Source organism: Cyphomyrmex costatus, unplaced genomic scaffold (assembly GCF_001594065.2).
Source record: "Cyphomyrmex costatus isolate MS0001 unplaced genomic scaffold, Ccosl1.0 scaffold639, whole genome shotgun sequence".
Lineage (NCBI taxonomy): Eukaryota > Metazoa > Arthropoda > Insecta > Hymenoptera > Formicidae > Cyphomyrmex > Cyphomyrmex costatus.
Window position 1 is genome coordinate 865385 of NW_017280199.1, and position 25696 is coordinate 891080.

The following is a 25696-nucleotide window of genomic DNA, read 5'->3' on the forward strand; positions in this document are numbered from 1 at the left end:
ATGTACAAACCGCAAAGCCGTGGAATCGAGAAGGGAAGTAGCGAAGGAATGGGCATCGAGAGCAAAATAGAATTGGATGTAGAGAGGATATTCACGGATAACTGTGGTTCTCCATCAAAATCGATATTCAGTATTTTTCGTGTTCTATCTTCTGTTTTTAATCATTGTATCACTTTGTAAAATATATTTCCTTTGTTCCAGAGAGCAGTATCTTGTAGAAATAAAGTACTTTTATGGAACAATCGATAATAATCAATTATTAACTTTCAATACTTGGTGTTTAAATGATACTGCATAAAAATTAATCTATATTGATTAATCTATGAAATGTTAAATTAGTGAAGTCGCTTCGTTTAGCCGATCGAATTTTATTTAAATCAATACTGTGCCATTTTTCAAAATTCTCTCTCTCTCTCTCTCTCTCTCTCTCTCTGTTGATTATTTTTATTAGTTGTTCCTGGGGCTCAATAATCTATCGCAAGCGAAAGTTCGAGTTAAAAGTCCAAACAGAGTTACGCGAGTTTCTTATTTTATCAGGTATTACATTTTTGCCCCTCAATCTCCCTCGGCAATCTCTTATCCTGGATTACGATATTACATCATCAGACTCCTTCCTCTTGCACGGTGATCTTCACGATATATTTTTGTGTAATATATATGTATACATAGTACAAGAGCGCACATACATAAAGCAGATAACTGAACGAGAGAGCGAAAACAGAGAAAATTTTTACTCTTTGATATTTCCAATAGAGAAAGAGAAGACCGAACGAATCAGTCGTCTCAGTCATACCTTGTGTTGATCGAACCTGTATATGACATTCGAAACTTTATCGTTGCCCACAAGGATCTTTTCCCCAAGAGTGTCAAGCCAAAAGGAGTCCTTTTCAGTTGCCGTCGGCAACGACTAAAGCGTTGAAGGACTCTATGGCAAGGTACACTTCGAAGAATCTTTCGACGATTCTGATAAATTGCACGAATCTGTTACCATCGATGAAATGACGAAGTGCCGTCCCCTTGGTTATGCAAGTTCTCGTGTGGATCTTTACGCTTGCGCGATCGATCCGCTCGCAAGCTTGAAACGGGGAATTCTTTTTGTTTTAGAGGAAACGGTTCCTCTAAATTTTTCAGCGGAAAAACACCTGAGAGAAATCTACGGTGAACGAATTTTTCCAGAAAAGATATGCACAACGCATCCCCCAACGAATTTGATTACAAAAGCTCGCTCCAACCTGTAAATGGAATTTTTTACTTGCTGCACTTTTGCAATTTCTTAGGCGTTGCTAGCAAACGCTTTTCGTATTTATTGAGAATTTGAATTGAGCACATATGAAATGAGTTTGCTTGGAACAAGAATTGGTAACAATATTTTGCTGTATTATATAATAGCGTAATCCCATCATATCACTTTCCGTTTTTAAAACCAGTTTTTAAATATTTGGACTAACAGTCCAAACTTGTCATAACTTGTAAGTAGCGCGAGATGAAGAGAAGTGCCGTCAACTATAACCAACGTTTATTTGCAAAATCACGCGTACTCGCGTAATATCGTTGACGTTTTTCATTCATTGAAATAAAGAACGGACTGCTGCACGTCTAATCCAGAAAAGCTTGCTTATTTTTCTGTGCGAGTGAAAATTAAGCGTGCCTTTCCTGAAGTCTTTAACGAGAACGCCACGTAATGAAAACTGGAGAGAAATTTCTCGCGCGTAAACCAGTTTTGTGAAATGAGATATGCGCAATAATAATCAGCGACGCTCTTTGAAAAAGCCTCAGTAGTCCCTTGGTAAAGCGATTTTGCAACTAACACGCGCTCGCGCGCGCGAGAGCGATAAGGGAATTCCAGGCCTGGCCGCATTTCCGAAATACCTCTCTCGCGATTTCTTTACACTCGAAGAGCCGTTGCCTCTCGCGTCCTTTCCTCTTCTCTCACTTATTCTGTCTTTTCTCTCTTCTCCGAAATTCTTAAGTAACGAAACTCTCAGAAGAAACTTCCTGCCCGGGGATGAATACGTTGCCCAGGACGCAAAAAAGTAGGTGAAAATCCTTCGTTCGTTCCTTCTTCCCCACGCAGCCCCATGGTATAGCGCTGAATCGCTATCCCGGAAAGGAAAATGAAGGGGACGATCTAGCGCGTGTAGGAAACTACGTGTGTGCGACTAAGAAACGCAGGAAGCTGCAAAAGCATGCTCTTTTTTCCAGAACGGTCGGATAGTAGGTGGAGAAGATAGCGTGTCGTAGTTATTGAATCCTCCTCTTGCGCGTGTGTTGCCGCATAATGTAATCGAGCTACTCTACGCGGAAGGAAGGAGGGAAGCATTCGCCGTCTCTGATAAAGGAAGATTTCTTTGAAATCACGGAATCGATTTCCGTTAACCGTGCGCAGCACATATTAAATGCAGGCCGTCCCCTGCTTTGCGGAACATCGCGAGCATTTCGTTGAAATGAACGAACGCCTCGGTAATACAGTAACTTCTCAAACCGTACTTTCTTATATATTATATTAAGAAATGTAATATCCTTTGCGATTGTTTGAGAATTAAATAAAGAAATAAAATATGGAATTATGAAATTTGTAAAATATAGCTCGCCCCCATTTATTTGTCTTTCAAAATGCATCACTTATTTTAATTGCTACAGAAACTGTCGATTATATATATAATTATCATTGATACGATTAATTTAGTTCGCGTGATCATGAAAGCCCGACTGTGCAATTACAACCCCGTGCACGATAAAAGTTAAAGCGCATGGTAGAGGTAAAACATGCAAACTTGAACGAAGAGAGGCCCATCGTGTCCGTTAATGCGTGTCTCATTATGCAAATCCAGCGCGGACTCCGTGATGCGATTTTAAAATGCGCACGCGAAACTTTTTGATCACACTGACAACTTTCGTTTGGCGCTGCTTAGTTGGAGGGGGATATTTCACGCAAGCAAATCCGTGGATCAAGAGCCATGAGGGGATATCGAGCGAGGGTTCCCGTTTTACTCCGAACGAGCACTCGCGAAACTCTTCGCAACCGGGGCGTCGCGTCGTCGTCGTCGTCGTCGGACGGAAAGTTAGCGCGGAAAGAAACACGACTGTACGGCTCGCGGGAGCGGAACATCGCGTGGAACGCGAACACCGGCGATCCAGAAAATTGCGAAACTTTGATGCGCCATAAATTCACCCCAGGACCGAGCCAAACCTCGCCGACAACGGTCGACATTAACAACGTCGCTTGACGCGACTTCTTGACGCAACGTCTCGGACGCTGACTCCACTGGGTGTTGTGACTCGCGAATGCATTCGTTAGGAGTATACACATTTGCTCGCTGCACCGGAAATGGTATGTGCCACGTAGCACAATACCAGAAACGATATATACGGGAAATAACACGGAGAGAACGATTTTGCTGAAGTATTCAAAAATTTAGCTGGGAGATATGGATCTAAAAATAAAAAAAATTTTGTTAAACCCCATCCAAAGAGATATAGGACACTCAAATTGGTTGTTAGAATGTCACAATTATTTCGTCCTAAAAATTTGGATGGTCTGACAAAATCATTTTCAGATGTATGACAATCAAATGTATATCTAGCTAAATTTTTTTTATTTTCAGCGAAATCGCGTTCTCTCTCCGTGCATATTCTCTTTCTCTCTCTACCTCGTAAAGAGAGAATTCCGCCCGTAACAGGGTTGAATCAATCCGCGATGCATGTACTCGCGACTATGAATAAATATGATGTACGTAGCTTAGCCGTTAGCACGAATGTGCGGTGGCAGCGAATGCACGTGCGCGTTTCCATTGCACTTGTGATTTCGAACATTATAGTTATTATAGGTACGTGTATATATATGTGTGTACGCGCAGTTACATATTTCCACACTCCCGAGGAAGGACTTTCGAAGCAACAGCGAAACACGATACAATACGTTTGCGCGAATATCATACGTGTATTACGGAATCAGAATTTATTGCATACATAATGCAATTATACAGGTACATGCGTATTTAAAAATCTTTTTCTCGGCTCTATCGACATATCTCGGGTACAAAGATTGCACGTCTTACTTCCACGTGACCATTTTTCATATTAGATCCTGTGCGCGTCAGCGTCACGCCGGAGCACTGTTTAAGCATGCTACATAAGCGTTGCTACGAGTAATGCCGGTGATACGTGAGCGACGAGCGTGAAACGCTAAGCCGCACCTGAACTCGCTGCAATACATCTGGGATCTAGTCCACATTCAGCTGCAAGTTTATGTCAGGAACACGCGCCGTTTTCCAGGAATTAGTTAATTAAGTTAATCCCTATCACGTGATTCTTGCTACGTCCAAGAGGATTACCTTTGTTAGTGATTCAGTCCGATAAAGTGTTCATGAAACACATATAATACAATCTAACGTAGATATTAAAAAAAAGATGTAGATCCTGTAAAGAATCGCCTCTGTTAGTGAGATTCAGTTCGATAAAGTATTCGTGAAACACATTGTAACAAAAATTAAATATACATTAATTGAATTCCGTTAACGAGAAGTTATTTCCGTAACGCGATATAATATATGTATAGTTTGTGTAAGAGTGGCCTCGTACTAAACGAGACCGTTGAAAACAATGATGTCGTAACACCTCGCTACGTTAATTTGTTGTCATTCGCTAGTGCATTATAATGTATTTCACGCGGAGGGTAACTCTCAACAAGTAACATATTATTGATATATTACGCAGGTCGCAGTAATATAGGTACGTTCTCATCAGCGATTTGCCGCGAGTTGCACGTCAGATGAGGTTCAGTCAACGACGGAAAATCGAATGAAATCGCAGTCATTAGGTCCATTTCACGCGTGTATCCAATTTCAATTAGGCTAATGATTTCCCGGCATATTTCATTCTCCGCGTCACACGCGCTCCCCGGGCTCGTCGTTTTTAATGGCAATATTTACGCGTACACGACAACGTACATACACTTGACGTTTTGACTTCGATGCAGCTGCAGCACTTCATTAGACTGGATTCAATTTGCCGAAAGTTTTGTCGGATTTTCAATGCGCGCCACGCTTGAATACGCCTGATAGGCGTTCGCTGTGAATTAACGTCGCCGCTGCTTTTTAAGCTGCGCGCTTTTAACGAAAACGAATCGAATTATCGATGTTACCGTCCGGGAAACGCTGTTTCCGATATTTACGCATCGCCGACTTTCGCATTCATTTTATATTTGAATTACTCTGACGGAATAAGCTTTGAACAATCAAATTCCATCAAAAAAAAAAAAAAATGACGTGTATCCATTAACATTTAATATTATTATCATTCCTCTAGAAAATGAGGAACTTTGTAAATTTTTGTTTTTACTCGAGGAGCGCATGACGGGATATCGAAATAAGAATATAATTTAATGAATCATAAATTGCGTGATTCTCCATAAATTAACAGAATATTGTGAAGAATATGAAAATTATTTACTAATTATTATTTTAAAGCTATCTCCGAATTCTGTAATTTTCAAGAACTTATATCTCTTAAAAAAGAGAGACTCTCTTTAATTAAATTCCGCTCTTTCGATCTGTTTTATTGACATAAACCAATGAACATTCTTTATCACGGACGATACGTCAAATCGCAAACCATGTCTCGCGTGTATCCTTCCGTCTGGATTTCTACCAATTTAATAATGAATTGCGCGTTGACGTACGCTGTTACGTGCTGCCAAGTAGCAGCACCAGCAGCAGCAGCAGCAGCGCATCTTTTCGCTTTATCATCGCGTGAAACGCTTTCGCGTAATTGTGAGGAAGCCCTCGACGTTGACGCAACGCGTCTATTCGCATCTTCGTTCATTTTCTCTCTTCACTAACGAGAAAGTCTCGGCGCGTCGTCCGTTTTCCGCACCGCTTATTGAAATGTAGATGCAGACGTGGGCTGCGATGCTGAAAACAGGGCTGAAAGAGCCGTTTCGCGCAAAGAAAACGGGCGCGTTTTTGCCCGTGCGTTTTTATCGTGCACAATGTCTACACGACTGCAAGGTAACATGTAGCACACCGTGTTGGTCGACATTGCGGAAGAGCGACCGTGACGCGATCCAGAAAACAGTCAAAAGGGCGGAAAGAATTAATGATGGCGCCGACTCTCCCCGAACGTCGCCCCTTTTTTACGTTACATTTCTTGTTATCGTTTGCATTCCGACATGATTCTATCTCGTATCTTGTTTTCTTGAAGAAATGTATTATCTGTAAATGAGAATTACTGGGAATGTTGACCCTCGAAAATGTTGATAGAAAATAATAGTGATTAATCAGCGTCGTAGTTTCTGACTGTCGCTGAGAGACTTCAATGAGATTTTTCTTGCACTCGATTTTCGTTGAACATGTTATGTAAAATGTAACATTTGTAAATATCACTGAAATGTCGTCGAAATTTTAATAAAAATATCCATTTTTACACGTGTGGATACCATCGAAACAGCTTTTTTTATTACAAAATCCTTTTGAATTAACTCTTAGAGAAGTCATGATACCTTATTTATTGATGTCTCTCCGTTTTCATTTTCATTCATTTTTACGCTATCTGTTTGTCAGCCGAATAACAATTTTTTTCCACGCTCATTTGTTCGATACCGTGTCGAGAGAAATCTCGGGGAGTTTCTACGTTGACAAATGAATTACGATAAATGAGTTACGGAATCCCAGCGACTTCGAGCGGAAGGAAGACACAGCGCTGGAAAAAGAGGTGAGAAAAAGTACGTTGAAATGGCAAAACGAAATTAAACAGTTTTACATGGTCAACTTACAGTCTCTGTTCTACACTTTTTTCTGCGTTTCCAAATTGTTACATAATAAAATAATTATCATGATCAAATTAATAAATGAAAACTCTCTGTATTAATTTTCATTCTTGACCGATATACATTTTTTAATGAAGTAAAGAAAATAATTTGCTTTATAGTAATAAAGATAATGTTATAATACTGATATAATATTGCGTTATTTGCATTCGTTAATTGCAAGAATGTATTGTATTGTATTAGAAATTAAGCAAATCTCAAATACAGTGACTCTACGAGAGTATGTTACATGGAAATAACAGATTGATTAATTAACCATATGTACTCTGCGATCGATTAATTTACCTTTACTTTAATTTGAACCGATGGGTTTGATTGGAGGTTGAACACATTGCGATCGATAAGTCCTAGGCATTTTCTGTCTATTTGAACAATCGAATGGAAAGAAATGGTGGAAAGCTTAATAGAGGTGTTCTCTCATCAATCTCATGCTGCAAGAAAGCACGCAGACTACCATTTTTTTTTTTTCAATTTTGGGGGGTAGTGCCTCATTCATCGCATCGCAATCGAGGCAACGATAAATTACTTTTACTACAATTTTCCCAATCAAACGAGAATATTTATCACTTTAGATAAAGTGATTTATTTAATAAATATTATATTCTTCCAACACAAATATTGCAACACTTTTCCTAGTTATTTGTATGAAAGATAAATTGTGTACAGTTATTGTTAATATATATATTTTTCATTCACAAAATAAAATAAACTTATGTCTAATTGAACGTGTAATTAAAAACGTAATAATTTTATTCAAATGCAATATTTGTGAGTCTCTCGGTTCATCGAATCACGTTACGTTCTTACAATCGCAAACATATTAGATTAAACGTTTCGCTCTCAATTTATGGTGTAATATAGTTGGTCGTTTTACTCTTTACTGATGCTCTCTCCCGGGAAACTTCAAATCACGCGTATCTATATACCACTTCCATTCTGCTCGGTGAGAAGATTGCCGACCGTTAAACTAGATGAGGGTAAATTCGAAAAGCTTCGCGTACGCGTTGAAGAGTTCTCTCGCTTTTCTCCGTTCGTTTCGCTCATCCTTGGGAAAGTCGTCAAAGACGCGGCCGATTTTCTGGCCGCATTCTCGATGATCGGATGAGAGAAGAATTGTCGTCGACAAAAGGAAATCTCGCTTGCGGGTAAGCGCTCGGAGATGAGATCGTACTGTTTGGAAACATGATTAAAACGGCCAGCTGGCTCGGTTTTCCTAATTGAATTACAAAGTTGAAAAAACGTGTGCAGAATAGTTACACAAATAACGCCGAATTATCAATTTAATTCGCGGGCAACGAGAAAGTCGTTCTTGAATTGCGACCTGCAAGTCTTATGCTCGAGTTGAAGCAAAACTCGAGAGACTGTTGCCGTAAATCGCGACTTTCGAATCAAGACGGTTTCCAGCTGCAGTGCTTCTTTAATTCGAGGTTGAAGGATTGATGCGCCCCCTTATATTTTCCGCGCGATGCCGACGATCCTCATGAAACGTTTAACATTTAAATTGTGAATACGCAAAGTTATGAGATGAAAATGTTCGCTCTTTCATAAATACGGTGGAAACTTTTGACATATTTAATACACATTTTCTTTATAAACTTCGTAGTGCTTCGTTGATGTTTCCCGTGTATTTCCCTCTTCTCTAGTTTTCAAAAAACGAATTCTATAGTAGATAATTTCTACTGATATAATAAGATCCTAACGTAAATACAAAGTTCAATTTAATAATAAAAATTCAATTGTTTTTTAATTATATACCGATAAAACTCTTCTGAAAATAAAATAATGTATTCATATGTGCAAAAAGCACTTGTTGCTTTTGATATTGATTAAGTGAACAAGTATTTAAGTGAACAACAGGTATTTTCTATTTTAAATCCTTCTCGACTAGAATTAAATTTGAGATGACAAATTCAATTTGAAATATATATAATAATAGAAAGATTTCGGATTGTCGTTTGTATTACCATAGATATTCCAGCAATTACGAAAGTTATAACGATCGTTGCAACTCAGTCGTAAATAATTGCTAACGTACAAAAACGTTAAAAGGAAAAACGTTGAAAAAGTTGTTTCTCAAAAAGTTTGCGTAAAAAGTTTATCTGTTGTAAAACCGACCGTGACGTTGCAAGCGAATCTAGCCGAGGCAATGATAAATTTTTACTTCTGCAAAACAGGAGATTGTAATTCCCGCTATGATATTTTTAACTTCTCAAGCGCAGTGTTTAATTAACTACGAATACGCTGGTTTTACCGTATATTTGGGTCGACTGCACAATCTAATGTTTTTGTATCTTTTACTAAGAATACTTCCAAGAAACCTGTGGACAATAGCACTTTTAATTAATTAGATAGAACCAATTTGTTTTAATACAATAAAACAGAGTTGTTTTATTACAATGAATTGCATAAAAAACGATAATTTACAGCTTGATTTTATTTATAATTTTATTATATAGCTGTATCATATATCTCAAATGCATTGTATCTAACATGCATTGTTTCTTTTTATAAAACTAGTCACCGACTTAAAATTTAAGAACGATAAATTATGATATTAAATAAACGGCATAAAACAAGCCGAAATAAAGTTGACAATATTTATTAAATTCTATATACATTAAAAATTAAAACTAAAATTATAACGAGAAAATTTAAGATTACAATTAATATACACGCATATAGAAAATTACGTTTATATAAAAAGACTCGTTCCACAACGGATTCGTTTCGCGAGTAATTTCGTCAATTCATTTAGGGCGATTATACTGGACGACGACAAATGGATTCATTATACTAGAAAGTGTCCTCGGAGTGTACGAGAAATGGACCTAGATGAAGGGGTATATGACGGATTGTATATATTGCGCCTTTATACTTTCATTTACGCGAAGTGCCGCTTTCGGTTGCCTACACTTGTGTTGTTTGTTCTCTTGCGTTGCTTGTGCGTACGTGTGTTTGTTAATCTCTTCTGTACTAACGTCCACCTCGCCACTCAATCTGCTTTGCCACCGCCTGATTATATTGCGTACTGCGACGAAGCCCATCTCATGTCACTGTGCTTACGGAAGTCGTGTGTACCATCCGAAAACAATAATCGGGTCGACTGGCAAACCGGGTCGAGCTATCTTGGGGACCTGAATCGATTGATAATTTCATCGGATAACGATCGTACTACTAGCTGACGTCAGACGTAGCATGCAAGGTCAATGTGCAGTTAACCCGTTGCAGTAGAAACGGGATTCAAAGTGGATGATGTAGGCTAACGAATTTATAATTTTCAAATGTCAGAGGTGGTTAAATGCGGTCGAAGAAACAGACAAAGCTGAGAGACGAGAAAGATAATCTCAAGTGTTTAAAGTACTTATTTGCTTATGTGAATCACAAATAATTTCATTAACCTGACCAATGTTGGATTATATATGAATAAAGTAAAAAATGAAATGATAAATAATTAAATACGTAGTCACATTATATGTAGTCACATCCTAATAAATCGTTTATTATCAAATGTACATTGTAACACAGTTAATCACTAAAGAATTAATTTTTTAATTAAAAGTATGAGTAATTTAACATGTGAATAGATTCCGCGGCACAAACTAATAGGAGATTTTGTGGTTATCGAATTGGTGCCCTTTGAATAATAACCTGACATCTGAGATAACCACTTCAAAGCATTCTCAAAGATAGTTAGACATTTGGGTTGCGCATTCCTCTATTCAAGATCGCAGTAACTACTCCGCATCACCTAGTTTCCAGTTTGCTCTCCTATACCACTTATAGGAGACCTCAAATCACTATTTTCTTCCAAAGCAAACGTATTGTCGAAAATTTATCAAAACATCGATCTATATTTCTTAATTTGGTGCAATTTTACTAAATAAATCAAATAATTACACACACGCATGCATATTAGTGCATTAATTATATTTAATGATAGCAGAATTTATTTGCGACACAAACTCTCAAATCCATGATAGATCGATTTTAGAACAATTTGCATTTTAGGGATGTTATGGATAGTCTAGAATCTTCGTGCAGGAGAGAGGGATGTGTGTATGTGTATTGCACTCATGTGCGCGCATAGCGTTTACCTGGCGTGCAACGAAGCCGTTTACTTTGACGTCGTTGGCGAAGTGCTAGAGTTACCAGCAAGGCAAAGGGTGTGCCGTCACGTCGGACGTAAATTAGTAACTCGAGTGTGTATCTTGGTGGTAGAGCCTGGGAGAACGGGTCCAACGTTAACGGATTAACTGGTTGCGGCTGTAGCAGGCTGTTGCGGTAGTTGTCGTCGGCCGTTGCTAGCAACAACAGTAACAACAGCAGCAGCAGGGAAGTTGACGAGAACACAAAGAGGAGGACCGAAGCCGAGATGCCGAGTGCTGCAAACGTTCTTCAGTTTTTCGTCTCTTGGCCAATTCTTTGTCGTCTCTCGTGTACCTCGAGTACAATTCGCGTCATTTGTTTTTGCCTCAGCTTTGGCATAAAGACCACGACAGGTAGAAGAGTCAGGATAAGATATAAAGAGCTGGCGAGATAAATACGAGACGCATTGATGGCAGCCAGGAGGCACGAGTTTGTATTTTTATTGCACACTTATTCCTTTAGCTTTGGCATATCAGTTTCGAAAAAATCACAACTCCTGCCAACAAGTTGGCTTCTATTCTCGTCGCGCAAAATATGAAAATACATTCTTGCCGCGATTCTCGTCGGAGTAAACCATGAATTATTAAACAGTATAGCTATCCGAGTTTTTGCTTAGCTAGTTTCTTTGTAACGTCGCGCTCTTATATAAACGTTGATATTTCTGAAAGCAGTATCATGTATGTTGGCGATCTAATAAGAACACATGTCATACTGTGACAGTGTCACAGCTGTCAGTATGACGTCGGTATTACGCGGTGCGAATCAGTCTTACGATTAATACGACAATGACGCATGGTATGCAATACAGAAGTTTCCCAAACGAGAAAATCGATGGCGAGAATGAGAAATAGAAAAAAAGAATGAAAACGAAAAAGGAAGGGAAGAGAGGAGAGAAAGAGAGAGAGAGAGAGAGAGAGAGAGAGAGGGGGAAAGAGAGTCGAGCCTGGAAATAAATTTTCATCGAGCTCCGGGGTAGAGAGAACTTTTCCAATAATAACAGAAATATAAATTACGAGGGTGAGGCGATAACGACGGAGGAAATACATCGGGGCGCGTAATGAAAAACGAGAATACGATTGAATGGAATAAATAAACAATTACGGCCGCGATTGCCCGGCGTGGAAATGCCAAATTAGTACAACGATTAGTATTGCGCCGGGCGGTGCAGCGCCGCGCCGCGCCGTGCGGTAAAAGCGAGGAGGATGGTGCCGAATACAGCAACTATATGGAAAAGCGTATCGGGATAAGGCTGTCGTGACGTAAAACGCGTGAGAGAACTGACAGCGAGCGGGGCTCTCGTACCGAGAGGATATTGCATTAGCCTCCTCCTGGTCTGGACTCAGCCGCTAACTCTTGCATACCAAATGAACTCATTGTTGGCGCAAGCAAGGCACAAACCGCCCATTGCATACCGGTCACGCGATTTTGGCCAAATAGCAAACCGTCCAATCGGATCGAGCCCTATATTTTCCATTGGCATTGTTTTCGACGATGTAATTATTCTGCAGCGAATGGTATTTCTTTCCATGTCCTCGTGTAACAGCATGTACCATAGATTGTATAAAAATGTGTGTAGCCAGTCTCCGTTCAGTGTTTGGAGGTCACCGTATCAATTTTGCTAAATTATATTCGTATACGCGCGCGTCTAATCGAATATTATGTGATCTCGTTTGCAAACTGTATAGATATAATCGACAGGAATAAAACACAATTCGTTCTATACAATATTCTTTTCATTAAAACCTGCAACTCAGCGATATTGATCAAAGAAAGTATCTTAGAGATGAAACTTTTGTTATCATAATTCATCTTTTCCTTTTCAAGTGAACTTTCGTTTATTTCGTGCACGCTCGATAATACACTACGATAACGTATAATACTCAATTGGGAATACGCTTCCTGGAGGAAGATTGTGTCCAGAGTGTGAGCGCGCGCGATTATTAATACAAAACGAACCTTCGTCAGTCATTCGTCACTGTCGAAAGAGCAACGGGGGGGCAGCAATCAGGACTTCCTCCTCATAGCGCCTGCCCGTTTCGTGGGCACCGCACGATGTTATTTTTCGCAGGAAATTACCCACTTTCCTCTCCTCATTCACCTCCATCGTTTCACGAGGTATATCGTACCGTCTCGCTGAAATAAATCAGCTGGTACATCGATCGTATCGCAGCGCGAATCGCGATTCCACCGCGTGGATATTGCTTCGTTTCCCAAAACCGTCTCTCTCTCTCTCTCTCTCTCTTTCTCTCTCTCTCTCTCTCTCTCTGAGAACGAAAGCTAATTTTCGCCCATCCTTTCTTCCTCGCCTTATCTTTTACCCTTTAAAGTTAATTTTGCTGGTTACTTCTCAGTCTATCCAGCTGTGATATCTTTAGGGATTTACGCGTGCCCAAGGCGAACTATCTGCCGAGGACGAACGCTTAAAGTACGGAAGGGTACAGATAAGAACACGTCGATCGATCCCGTGGGCAAGGATCCTTGAAAAAATAGGGGAGTTATGGAGGGACGTAAGGATAGAGAAAAAAGAGCACTTACCCTATCATGTCGCCCCATCCTTTCGAATTACTCTTGAACAACGAATTCATTTTTACGGACGTCCGAAATTTCATCTGTATTTTCTGAAAGTTTATAAGCCGATCGAGGAATATAAACTACATCTTTTTGTTAATTAAAGCCTTACAGGGAATCTTTAATTAAACTTGATATCTATAGCATATCTTGTGATCCGTGAACCATCTTATAATTAATACAAGTTTTGCTGCGTAGTTTACAGTATACACTATCAATTTATTAAAAAATATGAAATTTAAGTTGGATTAATATTTGTATCACTAATATTTACTGAAGGTAAATCTATTAATAATAGATTAGAGTCATACGATCTCTTTTTATTATAATATCTTGTTATACATATATTATCAGTATTACAAATAAAGCATATCTTTTAGGACAGAAAAAAATAAAATTAATCGAGTAAGTTTAATTGAAGTTGACATAAGTTTTTATATTCTCTTTCATGGAAAAATTTATTCTATGCTCTTCAAGAATATGAACTTTATATGAATGTTAAAAATTATTGATAACGAAAATTTATTACAATAATTGTAATAGCTTTCAACCTCATCTTAATTCAGAAACAGTCATGATGTGTATGTGATAATAACAAATATATAAAAATATGAAGAACAGATAAATGTAAAATCTAAAATATGCCTCTTTCTCAGAAAGACTTTAAGCGACTGAACTGTTAAGCGTTAAACAGACTTTAAACCGTGACTTTAAACAGACGCAATAAAATCCAGTGGATATCGTCCTTTGATCGCCGAAAAGGATATCAGGGGGATTTTCGCGAACTGCGAGAGACGGAGGAAGAAGCCTCCATAACCCTTTCGGTTAAACGACTTACCGTGGCATAACCTTTGACCGACGTATATTTCAGTCACGCCGAAAGCCGTCGAAAACCGAAAGGCGCGTTTTATTCGTTTCTTCTTCGCCGTTTCACGCCAGCGGCAGTAACGAGGACGAGACTTATCCGACCCCGAAATCTCCGGCGCGAAATTGCGAAAGCCGAACACAAAGAGGCTGCGTGCAACCGGCACCGAACGAGAAAGAGAAGATCGTATCTTCTCGTTTCTGTCATGTCAGCGGCCGAAACGCAAAGAACGAACGGACGACAGACTGGTCGTGACACGAAATGCACTGCGAGTACATCATGCACACGGCGTTCTCGCTGTTAAGTCATCGATCTCTCCTCTCGCTGAGTATAGGTATACAGCGGATCGCGCGTTCCAAGAGGATGTGCAGACTCATCCAACGAATCAACCGCAATCGTCGATTTCGACGGAACTTCTGGCAATGAACGTTAATAAAAAGGACACTTTGATGATAAAAAAAATGTCGTTGAAGTGGCAGCTCTCTCACAAAAAGGTGAAAGTACTTCGTGTATTCTATGTGATGTATATTTTAGATTATCTAAAAAGTATATGAGCGAGACGTTCGACATAAAACTTTCATAGGCAGGATTAAGGTCTATTAGGACGCGCAAACGAAGTTTCGAGAGAATCCGCTTTCTCAAATTTCAGAGGGGAAACTTTTAATTGTAAAAGCAATTCCACCCTTTTCATTCTTGAAATTGCGATTGTTTTCACCTGGCATTCCTCTCTACGAAAGTATTTTATAAGACGACTTTTCTTATCATATATTTTGTGTAACTGAATTTGGGTTCCTTTCGAAGATCCGTGTGTTTGTTTCGCAGGATTCTTCCTTGCGGTTTCCCGTTAGAGGATTGTTCTCAAAATTTCAAATACCCACATATTCCACTTTCCTTAACAGCTATAGCAAAGAAATGTCTTCTCTCTGTACATGTACGAACTCTGCTTTTCCGAATCTATACAAAAGACAAGTTGAAACTTTTTCTTTTCTCTCCGACGTATTTCTTCCACATCTGCTTTTTCGTTGTGATATCACGTAACTGTAAGAGACTCCGATGTCGCTCGCAGTTATGCACACTTGCTATGTTCTTCAATATTTTTCTCGGAATATCATTTACGTTATCTCATGATAGAATCAACAGTAAACTCTTCTATTTTAGATTCATATTTTAACAATGTACGTTATGAAAATTTTTAGATTAAGCTTAGAATTCTTTTATAACGCGACAACGGTGCTACAATAAACTGCAAATAAAAATACAATTATTTGGAAGATCATAAACTGAAACGAATGCTCTCTCTCTCTAATATTTAATAAATATTTGTCTGAATATGACTAATTAAATATTTATTAAATGTAGACATATATTTATTTGGCAAGAAGAACTCTTAATTTAATTCAATTATCGTTTTCTTATTGAGTAAATATTTATTTACTTACCATAAATATTATATTATTAAATAAAATTTTTTTAGTATGAATAATAATATGAGAATTCCAATTGTAACCATTTCACTAACAACACAATTCGCCGAACTTTCAAGATCAAAACTTGGGATCATACGAATGTAATCTGCAGGAAATTATCTCTATATGCAAACAAACACATTTAGTATGTATGAGACAACGATGACTCATGTTATGAACATTTGCGTAGTGTGATAGAGTTCCGAGAATAAGTATAGCCATCTCGTAATTAAATACGATGTTTCTGAATATCTAACTTCAAACTTCTCTTTACGATGTGATCTTGTACTTCGCCCGAATTTTAATTCCCATGGCGTAAGAATATCATATGTTATTCCCATATGAGAAACAAACAGAAACGCGACGCAGCGGCTGTAAATGAATCGTTAGAAAATAATTCGCTTCCGTTTATAAAACTGTCCAGGAATGGAATTTATCGGTGGCAACAAAACGGATTCGCACTATCTTCTTATTCCGCTTATCATTCTCTTTATACCTCAGCGCATCGCGTACCTCCGAGATTTCCGATTTGACATCCATCAAGTTCACTATTTTTCTCGTTCCGTATCTCCAGCACGACGGAACTTCCGCGAACACATGGGACACAATACGTGTGTATATCTTCGGTCGGGATAATCCGCTGAATAAAATAATCGATTTTCGCCGTGTCTCTGACAAGGATATATCTCTTTTCCTTACTCATTTGGGAATTTATATTAATGTCACCGGTACACATCGTATAACTTGTGACACGGCGCGCAGCGGTCCACACGGAAGAACCGACATCTTTTTCACGGAGATGCGCACACGTTCGCCTGTCACATATATCAACATAATTACAGAGCATTTGCTGTTAGGTTATTAATGGGAAGGAGTTTAAAAGATTTATTCGCGACAGGCTGGGAAAGGCAGCGTGCAACATTTATTTTCGAGAAATTGCTACCGTCATTATATTATTTTGAACGAAAAAGAAACGCTCGAGTCGTTATCGTTAGCTTGAAACTCAATGAACTGAATAAGCATATATAGAAACCCAATAGACCACCTCATCTGAGAACAAGTTCCTGGTAATAATATACATATTTCCTTGGAACTCTCTATCTTATCCGAGATGAATATATATTATGCCATTATAAATTAAAAATTAAAATAATAATTGAAATCATCTTTCTCTATGTAGATCGTAGAATGTCTTAGAATTATGGCTCGCGGGACTTGGACGCTATTTGTACCTTAACGTTTCTATCAACGATAAATTTTCTCTAAATCGGTCGAGGAATATACGAAAGTAATGGTCGTAATTCTCGGGTACTCTGTACGACAGCAAATTGGTGCAAAGTACCATTGATAATAAAGTATACCGAATAGCCTGGCGCAATTTCAAGCGTTTGGAGAAGAATCCCGAGGTATCCAACACGGAGATATCTTCTCGACGTGGAGCGCTTTAACGGTGCCGTCGGACATATCGCCGACCATCCCCGGGAATTCTGGTCCTGACGTTAATCTCACTGGCGATTTTTCTGTTTCAAGGAGCCGCGCACAGTGTCGACGGCTGCCCGCAGGACAGCGTGCCGAACGGGAACGGCGGCGGTTGCAAATGTGCGGATTGTCCACCCCACAGGTGCCGATCGGGTCAGCAGGCAGCGCTGGTAAGGGGGTCATTTTCCGGGACCCCCGGTAACTGCTGCCCGCGCTACAACTGCGTTCCCTCAGGTAATAGAATCCATAAAAGGGGCCGTGTTCGCGGTGGAAAATAATGTTTGCCGAGTGTAACGAATGGCCGCGCGCGCGGAAGATCGGAACTGTTGCGGAACCAAGAAAATGATACGATGGTATAGCGATGTAAATACCGCGAGCTTTTTCTTTGATTAAATCGGGCCGTTTGAAAAAACCGTCAGGTCGATGATAATGTTGACTTTAGACAACCGAGATGAAATAAAGTTTCGAAGATATATAAAATATCAAGTCACATACACACACATCGTCCGCGCCGTTGAAACACCACATTGAAAGATTAATAATAAAATAAGATTAAAAATACAATTCTCTTTATCTAATTAAAATGCCGACAATTAAGAAATACCCCGTTTATATATTAATATATTATATAAATTGCCCTATATACAGTGTTGCGATAAGCATAGAATACGTCTTTCTCATTTGACGAGTATCGGTAACACAAATTCGCGTGGTGTTCATCACACCGGTTTTGCAGATCACCATCGTCGGACCGAGTCGTTCTGTCCTGAGGATAGCGTCCTAACGGACGATGGCATCTGCAAGTGCGTCCCGACGTGTCCGCCACCCAAGTGCCGATCTGGTCAACGGCCGGTCGAAGTGCGGCCGGCCAAGCCCGAGACACCCGGTAGCTGTTGTCCCCTTCATGATTGCAGACCCTCAGGTAATTACGAAAGGTCGTAATCGAGGCTGCTGGGCTCCTGTCAGCTGATAGGGACAGCGCGCGGAAATACGCCGTACATCGGATCGATATCTCAGCAATCTGCCTTCTCTTTCCCTCTCACACTAGTCTTGCGCTTCGATAGTCCTGTCTTTCTCTCTTTTCATCTCTCCTTCTCCCCCTCTGTCTCTTTTCTCTCTCTCCCTCCCTTTCGGATGCTCGAATTGCAATCTGACGAGGCAAGCTCGTTTGTTGAGCTTGTAGCCTCAATGTACTTCAGATATCGGCACGAAGGAACTTCCTCGATCGTAATCAACGCATTTCCTGTGGACGCGAGGTGTTCCATTTATAAAAGAGAGACGGAAAAGCTGAGGGCGACGAAATATATATGCATGTTAAATATGTGACGAGAATAATGAGATTCTAGAAGAGAAGCAGATTATTACGACAAGATCTTTCTCTGTCTCGTCGTTTGAAATTCACCAAGGAGTTTTTAAAAGTTTCCTGCAACTTTAGTTACAAAGTGTATCTTTCAACTCTATGATACAAATTCTGCTGCTTTCAACTATGAATGCCACGTGTAACGTGAAAAGTCATAAACTACTGCGTAATTTTTATAAAATTGAGAATTAATTAAGAGAGAGAGATCTTCTAAAAATATCAACTCTACTATTATCTTCTGAAATTCATTCCAGAATCGACCGGCATTATAAATGCTAGTCGCGCAGATTGTAAGCAGAGATAATGCTCAAATGCGATATTTCAGCGAGGGGCGGTTTTTAAGTTACGACGTTTAAAGTTACACTGTCACCGCTCTTGCTACGGAACTTTCGATCTACCTGTTGAATTTTAATGAAGTCATTCTTATCTCGTGAAATCTCTCTCTCTCTCTCTCTTTCTCTCTATTTCTCTGTGTTAAAATTTAATAGTATTCCGTGCCTGTTTTAAGATTTAATAATATTATCACCACGATCATGCTGTGGTCAGCTACAAATCGTCGCACTAGAAATATTATTATTGCGGATAAGAAATGACTCGTCTTGGTTCTCTTAAATGATATCGATTTATCGCACTCAATTATACTTTCAATGTACTTCGTTATTTTCGCATATGAAGGTGATCTAATCAATGCGTCGCCTCGATATATCACACTCAATAAATGCTGAGTTTTAAGCAGCTTTTGCGAGCGGAATAATTAAAATATTCGATCATGGCGTCAAGAAATAAAAAAAAAATGAGATACGTAGAATATTTAAATATGTACGTTTTAATATATGTACATATATTTCGATCGATTAAATTAGTTTTGAATATCGCATCTCTTCAATCGATCGAATTCTCGGCAATTAAATACCGTTTTACAATACATCATACGCTAAATTCATTTCAGTTCCGTATTGCACGGGACGGTGTTTAAACAGCTACGCGACAGTTAAACAACGTTCTACCTTGTTAACAATATTCATTAGCCCATAGTCCGCATTATCGGTCACGCGTACATAGTTGATGCCTCGTTTAATTAATACGCTTTCGTCGAAAAGTACATGCGATAATAAATATTGACGTAAACCCTGATACCACGTTGAGGTAAATAGCGGTACAACGGGATTAAATTATATAGATAGATGTTCTCTCACTCTGATTCTCGCTGCAAAAGTGTATGTTATATATACATGTTAATTACATTTTATTATGTTAATTACAAAAATAATTACTTCGCGACTGATTTAATGAAGCTGTTAACGATATTTGCAATTGATTTGTCGTCAACGTTTTTCTACCTGCATAATTATTATATCTTCCGTTCAATCTGCCTGGAATATTAATTCAAATATAAATTTTCGTAAAGATTTACGACGATATTGAGTCGGATATTCGTTTTGCAGCACATAGATCTTACAAATCTTCATTTAACTCACCTTTCTTTTCGCTCTTCTCAATCTTTCGTTCCCTTTGCTAAGAAACATTAAATCTTTAATATTTTTTTCACAAAAGCGCTTCTATTATTGCCCTCAACTTTGACCGTCGATATCGTCCCCTCTCGCCGCAGTATAGATTACAAAGAGTAATGAAACATCCAGAATAATAAAATATGATGGAATAAAAAAAATGTTTTCCGGCCATATAAAGAGAACATCCTCTCTTTTATATTTCTTACAAAAGCTCAGGAATTTAGCTTTTTCCGGCGGTGTGAGCTATATGTGAAACGGGGGAAATGTATTACACGAGGGACCACCGGCAACCAACCAGCCAGCTAGCAAGCGATGTATTCGATGAAAAAAATTCGTGCAAATTTTTTCCCTTTCAGCACGAACGTATGTCCGCACGTATATCGCGACAAGGAAATAATGGGGAGTTCACCCGCGCGTCAGTAGAGGCTCTCGAAAATTGTTTTTGCCTCTTTACATTACTCAACCGATTTTTCACGGAAATGCGCCACTTTAAAGTTCGGGAGGCGTTATGAATGAACGCTCGTAAATGAGACGGCTGGGGATAGAACATAATACACCCGCATCCACGGTCGACCGCTTGACCCACATGCTTCTTTCCGCACGACGCAGAGAACGGATACGCGCTCGAAAATCGACGTCTAATGTAGTGAGATAATAATTAAGATAATTATCGCGAATTTCTTGATCGCGGTGACACACACTGCACTTAGGTGAAGATCGCAAAAGTGCATATATATGGCTTGTATTTACAGCTGTGTTGTGTCACGAGAAAATTGAATTTTTTACAAGAGATAGAACAATGCACTTGTCTACTTATAATGTATTATAAATAAATAATTCTCGACGCGACGCGACAATTTCATTTCTTATCAGTGCCATCGTGGCGACTAAAACCATCGTATCGAATTGTCTCATGCAGAAAAGATCAGCAGCTAAGGATTTACTATCCAACTCAAGCGGTACTTGGCCATGTAAATTTTACGTACAGGCACTCGGTTTTGTGTAAAGAGGAAGAGGAGAAGAGAAGAGCGCGCATAAATAAAAGCGCTCTAAGCGAAATACAACGCCCGCGTGAATAGCGAAGTCATCGGGAAGCTTAATCGTGCTGTTTTACATCGAGAACGCTCGACAGCTTTAATGGCAACGATACGATCCTCCTCGATCGTCCGTGTAACGAAATAATGTTGTAGATAATCAGATTTTCGCCAGTTATTAACGGCGACGACAGGCGTAAGACGACTTTGTGCGCGCGTTAAGGATGCTATGAATATTAAGCGGGATTGTAAATCTTTATGAGATTCTGCAATTTCCGGCGCTTTGATGATTACCGGACGAGCGCTTGTCACCGCTGGAAAATCGTCGAATAATGACTTGATTGTCGAAGAGGAGCGCGTAAACGCGCGGTCGACGATTATACGTGCTCGTAATCTTGTATGCATAATTAATCAGTTACCTTGCTAATAACGCGGCGATTCTTCGTAGAGCTCCAGAGAAATTTGTTCATCAAGATTGAAGGATTTGTTAAAAACGTGATTGGGTTTGCGCGAGAAGCGAACGAGATCATGCCAACGATGTGTTCAGTGCACGTCGAAAAATCCGTCGCAACAATTTTATGCAAGACTTTACTAACTCCGGAAACACCGAGGCACTCATATACCCCCAAGTTTCCCTCGTTCGCAAACTACCATATTTGGCGACGCTTCCCGGCGGCGATGCTGAGTTATTTATAAAGTGTCTTCAGAAAATATTTCCTATATTTTTTAGCGTATCACAAATCTCGGTGTGAGGAAATGATGTTGGAACAGCTTAATAGTTCTATCAAAAATATCCTTAAATATTTTTTTATCCGATATTAAAAATCCGATACTTTAATGTACACTGCGATAAGGAATCCTCTGAGTTTTCTATTTGCTCTTTTCTAATGGATTATGTAACAGATTGAATTCATATGAATTATGATTTTTTTATTTCCTTTAGTGTCTTTCACGAAAAAAAATTGTTTACCGCTATTCTGTTGGTTTTGGTTAATTATTAAAAAAAAAAATAAAATGTATGTATGTAAAATAGTTTAAAGAGTCAATGTAAGTATATTGTTTTATCTAACTTCACTTTATCGGTTTTTTTTTTCTTTCTAGATCCGATTTCCTGGGCAAAAGCTGAAGAGAAACCACAGAACTGTATTCACGAAGGTGTCTCGAGGAAACTCGGTGAAGAGTGGAAACAGAACGACTGTATCACTTGCATCTGCAACGAGGACGGAATCGCGTCTTGCCAAACGACTATGTGCAAGTCCTGCGAGAACGCGATACCACCTGATCCGGGCGAATGTTGCCCTCACTGCCCGTCGCCGACGAACAGCACCTTTGATCCTGACGAGTCTTGCAAGTCCCTGGATGACTGCAAGATGAAATGTTATCATGGTTTCCGTACGGATAAGGATAACTGTCCGATTTGCGAGTGCGCTGATGATTTGGTAAGAGTACAGATTAATAAGATGGATCATTTTGAACAGATCTAAAAAAAAAAGTACCCTCTCATATAAAAGAATAAATATTTAATTTTAAAATATTATAACGCTTCATTCTTGTCTCCGTTTATAAAAACTTAAACATGTTTTAGTTTTAAACGTTTTCAATAAACAAAACATTATGTGTTTGGATTTAAAACATTAAAACGGTTAAAACTGAAATGTCTTTTATTATTAAATGTTTATTTTGCAAAGATGTTTTGAACATAAATATTTTAAACACTGCACTTTTACAGTGTAGCTTTAACAGTGGTTAGGTCGTGTTATTTAATGTCGAAAAATAATAAAAATATGGGAAACACAAAAAAATAAAACGCTATAAAAGAGTATTAAAATAATTAATATATATAGTTTTTACATTTACTCAACATTTTTAATTGATAAATCTACATTTGAAAATATTTTTTGAATTAATAGACATGTAAACATATAATGTGTAGACATGTAATATTCACGATATGGCAATGCAAACATAAAACTACGCAATCTAGAATACGATACGAAACAAGAACTGTTCTGGGTTGGCTGGCGATGATAATGCAATCTCTCACACAGTATCTCCTCATCCACCACGAAACGTTTCCTATCAACGTTAGCTAAATGCAACCATCCGCAACAACGTCCGCCGCGCGCGGATTTTCAGTCGTGACCTAGCTAAGGTAGAGACACAGTTTCTCTTATCTCTGAAACGTACCTGCAGCTGGAGAAGCTTTCTTCTCGGAATCATCACGCGCAAGACGAAGTTCGCGAATAAGAGGAATTCCGGCGGTTTCCTCTCGGCAATGCTGTCTTGGTTTCTATCTCGCAAACTGACGACTTTCGTCTTCTCCAGGAGGTCGACCTTGTACCGGACGTGCTACCGGAAGATTACAAAGTTTGCCCGGAACTGCCGCACTGCGGGCTGAACTGCGATCTCGTCAAAGATGAGGACGGCTGTCCTGTGTGTGCCTGTCAGACGTCATCGCGTTATCCTTCGCTAAATGTCACCACCCCGGACACCGCGAGCGATAAAAATATCTGTCCTGAGGTCAAGTGCGACCTTCACTGTGAACTTGTTATGGATGAGAACGACTGCACCTTCTGCGAGTGCAAGCCACCCACCGCCGGCTGTCCGCCGCTCCTCGGATGCAGGAAGAGGTGCAGCTTCGGTTACAAGACGAATAAACGCGGTTGCCCCGTAAGTATAATACAACGCTCTTGTTTGTATTATTATTTTACGCGTGGAATAAATGAAAATAGAAAAATGGAACTAATTAAAATGAAAAATAATTGAAGTACAAGAGTACAAGAACAAAAAGCTGCATATTTTGAAATATCATACGACATTAAACGATTATTATTAAGAGCACTAATGTATTTCTCCTCGCAGATATGCCGCTGTCGAGCTTCGTGCATGGACCATTTGAACGAGACGCATCCGGAGGGATCGACTTGGCACCCGAACAGCTGCAACACATGCACTTGTGAGCCTGGTGGACGACTTAATTGCAAAGAAACCATCTGTTCAGTGGCCTGCACTAATCCATTGCCACCAAAACCTGGCACTTGTTGCCCCATGTGCCCGATTACAGTGAGTTTTGTATTCCTTAATCATACTTAATAATACGTTATACGGTATTATACTATATACATTTTAATATTAAATATATAACTCTTTTCTCAACTATATATTAGATAATATTTACGAACGCATAAATTTTGCATGAATCTTGAAAAATGGATTATTAATCTATCGAAAGAAAGCAATTTAAGAATTATCATTATCACATTTGTTTCAGCCGATTAAGGAAAACGACATGATTAATCAAATTACTAGCCGTGGCTGGGGCACAGTGCCGATTACGTTAATCGTTGTACTTGCGCTGCTGTGTCTGCTACTGATAATCCACATTGTGCGCAGCCGATTCCGTGGCCGTTTATCACCCTCGGAAGCATCGTATGCGTCGTACCCCCCGCAATATTACAAGTGTGTGCCCGTGTACGACACCCCGGTGCATCGAAACGAAAAGATTGTACCTTTGTAAAAGACTGTTATTGATTCCCAAAGAGAGCGTGTGTTTGTCGTTGAGCAATATGCAAAAGTAAATTTTCGATTCCCTACCTGTTTTATACACGATCGCCGACAAAATTCCATGAACCTTACGTGACGATTGCGATTACGCGACGTCGGTTACTAACTCTTAAACGAATCTTTTATTTGTAAATTCAGCTTATTAGTTATTTAGAGACGAAGAAATATTCCATATGGTTATTTGAAAAATTAAAGTATTTCTAAAATATCTTACTAAAATTATACAAAATTTATAAAGAGCTAGAATTCTATTAAATTCAAGTTATATACTAAATTTCTACTGTTTTTGTAAATGAAAAAGATTCCTTTAAGAGTTAATTATAGCTAATTTGCAACTCGTCGATAATCTTACAAGAAAAAATTATTACTAGATGTATGCAATGTGCTGTTATTAACATCTCGCTAATTCGATGTTAAAGCAAATACTGTCAGGAGCAAAGAATGTCACGGAATGTTGCGCACGGTACAGCATAAGGAAGTCTCTCTTTGGGTGCGGCTGAAAATACTTTGAGTAGATTCAGTATTATTTGTAAGCGGCAGTGAGTGTTATGAACTTTGGAAGAAAGAAAAAGGGAGAAGCAAGAGAGAACCGCCAATTTGCACCAACCACGTACTACAATTGCCGAATCCTCTTGAATCCCTTAATATGACACACACACATTGCGTAAACTGTAAATTATAATATAATTAAAAATGTAGCGTAATTACGATTAATTAATATAAGAGTAAATGTATTAATGTTAACCCATCGTAGGACTCTAACTTAAATGAAAAATCATAAAAGAAAATCATAAAATCATAAGAGAGGTCTACATTGTAGTATTAGTTCCCTTGATCTCTGGACCATCATTATTATCTCGTATTATATTGATGAGTG

At 39.0% G+C, this 25696-nt stretch overlaps 1 protein-coding gene across 1 annotated transcript; it reads left to right on the top strand.

The window, feature by feature from the left end:
* Positions 1 to 24974, top strand: cmpy (crimpy). The gene is made up of 7 exons (XM_018547346.1): positions 1 to 130; positions 17402 to 17584; positions 18087 to 18272; positions 22357 to 22694; positions 23581 to 23925; positions 24118 to 24318; positions 24527 to 24974. The coding sequence occupies exons 1-7, from the start codon at positions 1 to 3 to the stop codon at positions 24770 to 24772; spliced, it is 1629 nt and encodes a 542-aa protein (XP_018402848.1). The 3' UTR covers positions 24773 to 24974.
* The last annotated feature ends 722 nt before the right edge of the window (positions 24975 to 25696 follow it).

Bases quoted from the DNA above. Each gene is read 5' to 3' on its own strand.
- cmpy (XM_018547346.1), top strand. From the start codon at position 1: ATGTACAAACCGCAAAGCCGTGGAATCGAGAAGGGAAGTAGCGAAGGA. The intron at 22,695-23,580 runs GTAAGAGTACAG...CGTCTTCTCCAG, and splicing joins GCGAGTGCGCTGATGATTTG to GAGGTCGACCTTGTACCGGA. The intron at 24,319-24,526 runs GTGAGTTTTGTA...CATTTGTTTCAG, and splicing joins GCCCCATGTGCCCGATTACA to CCGATTAAGGAAAACGACAT.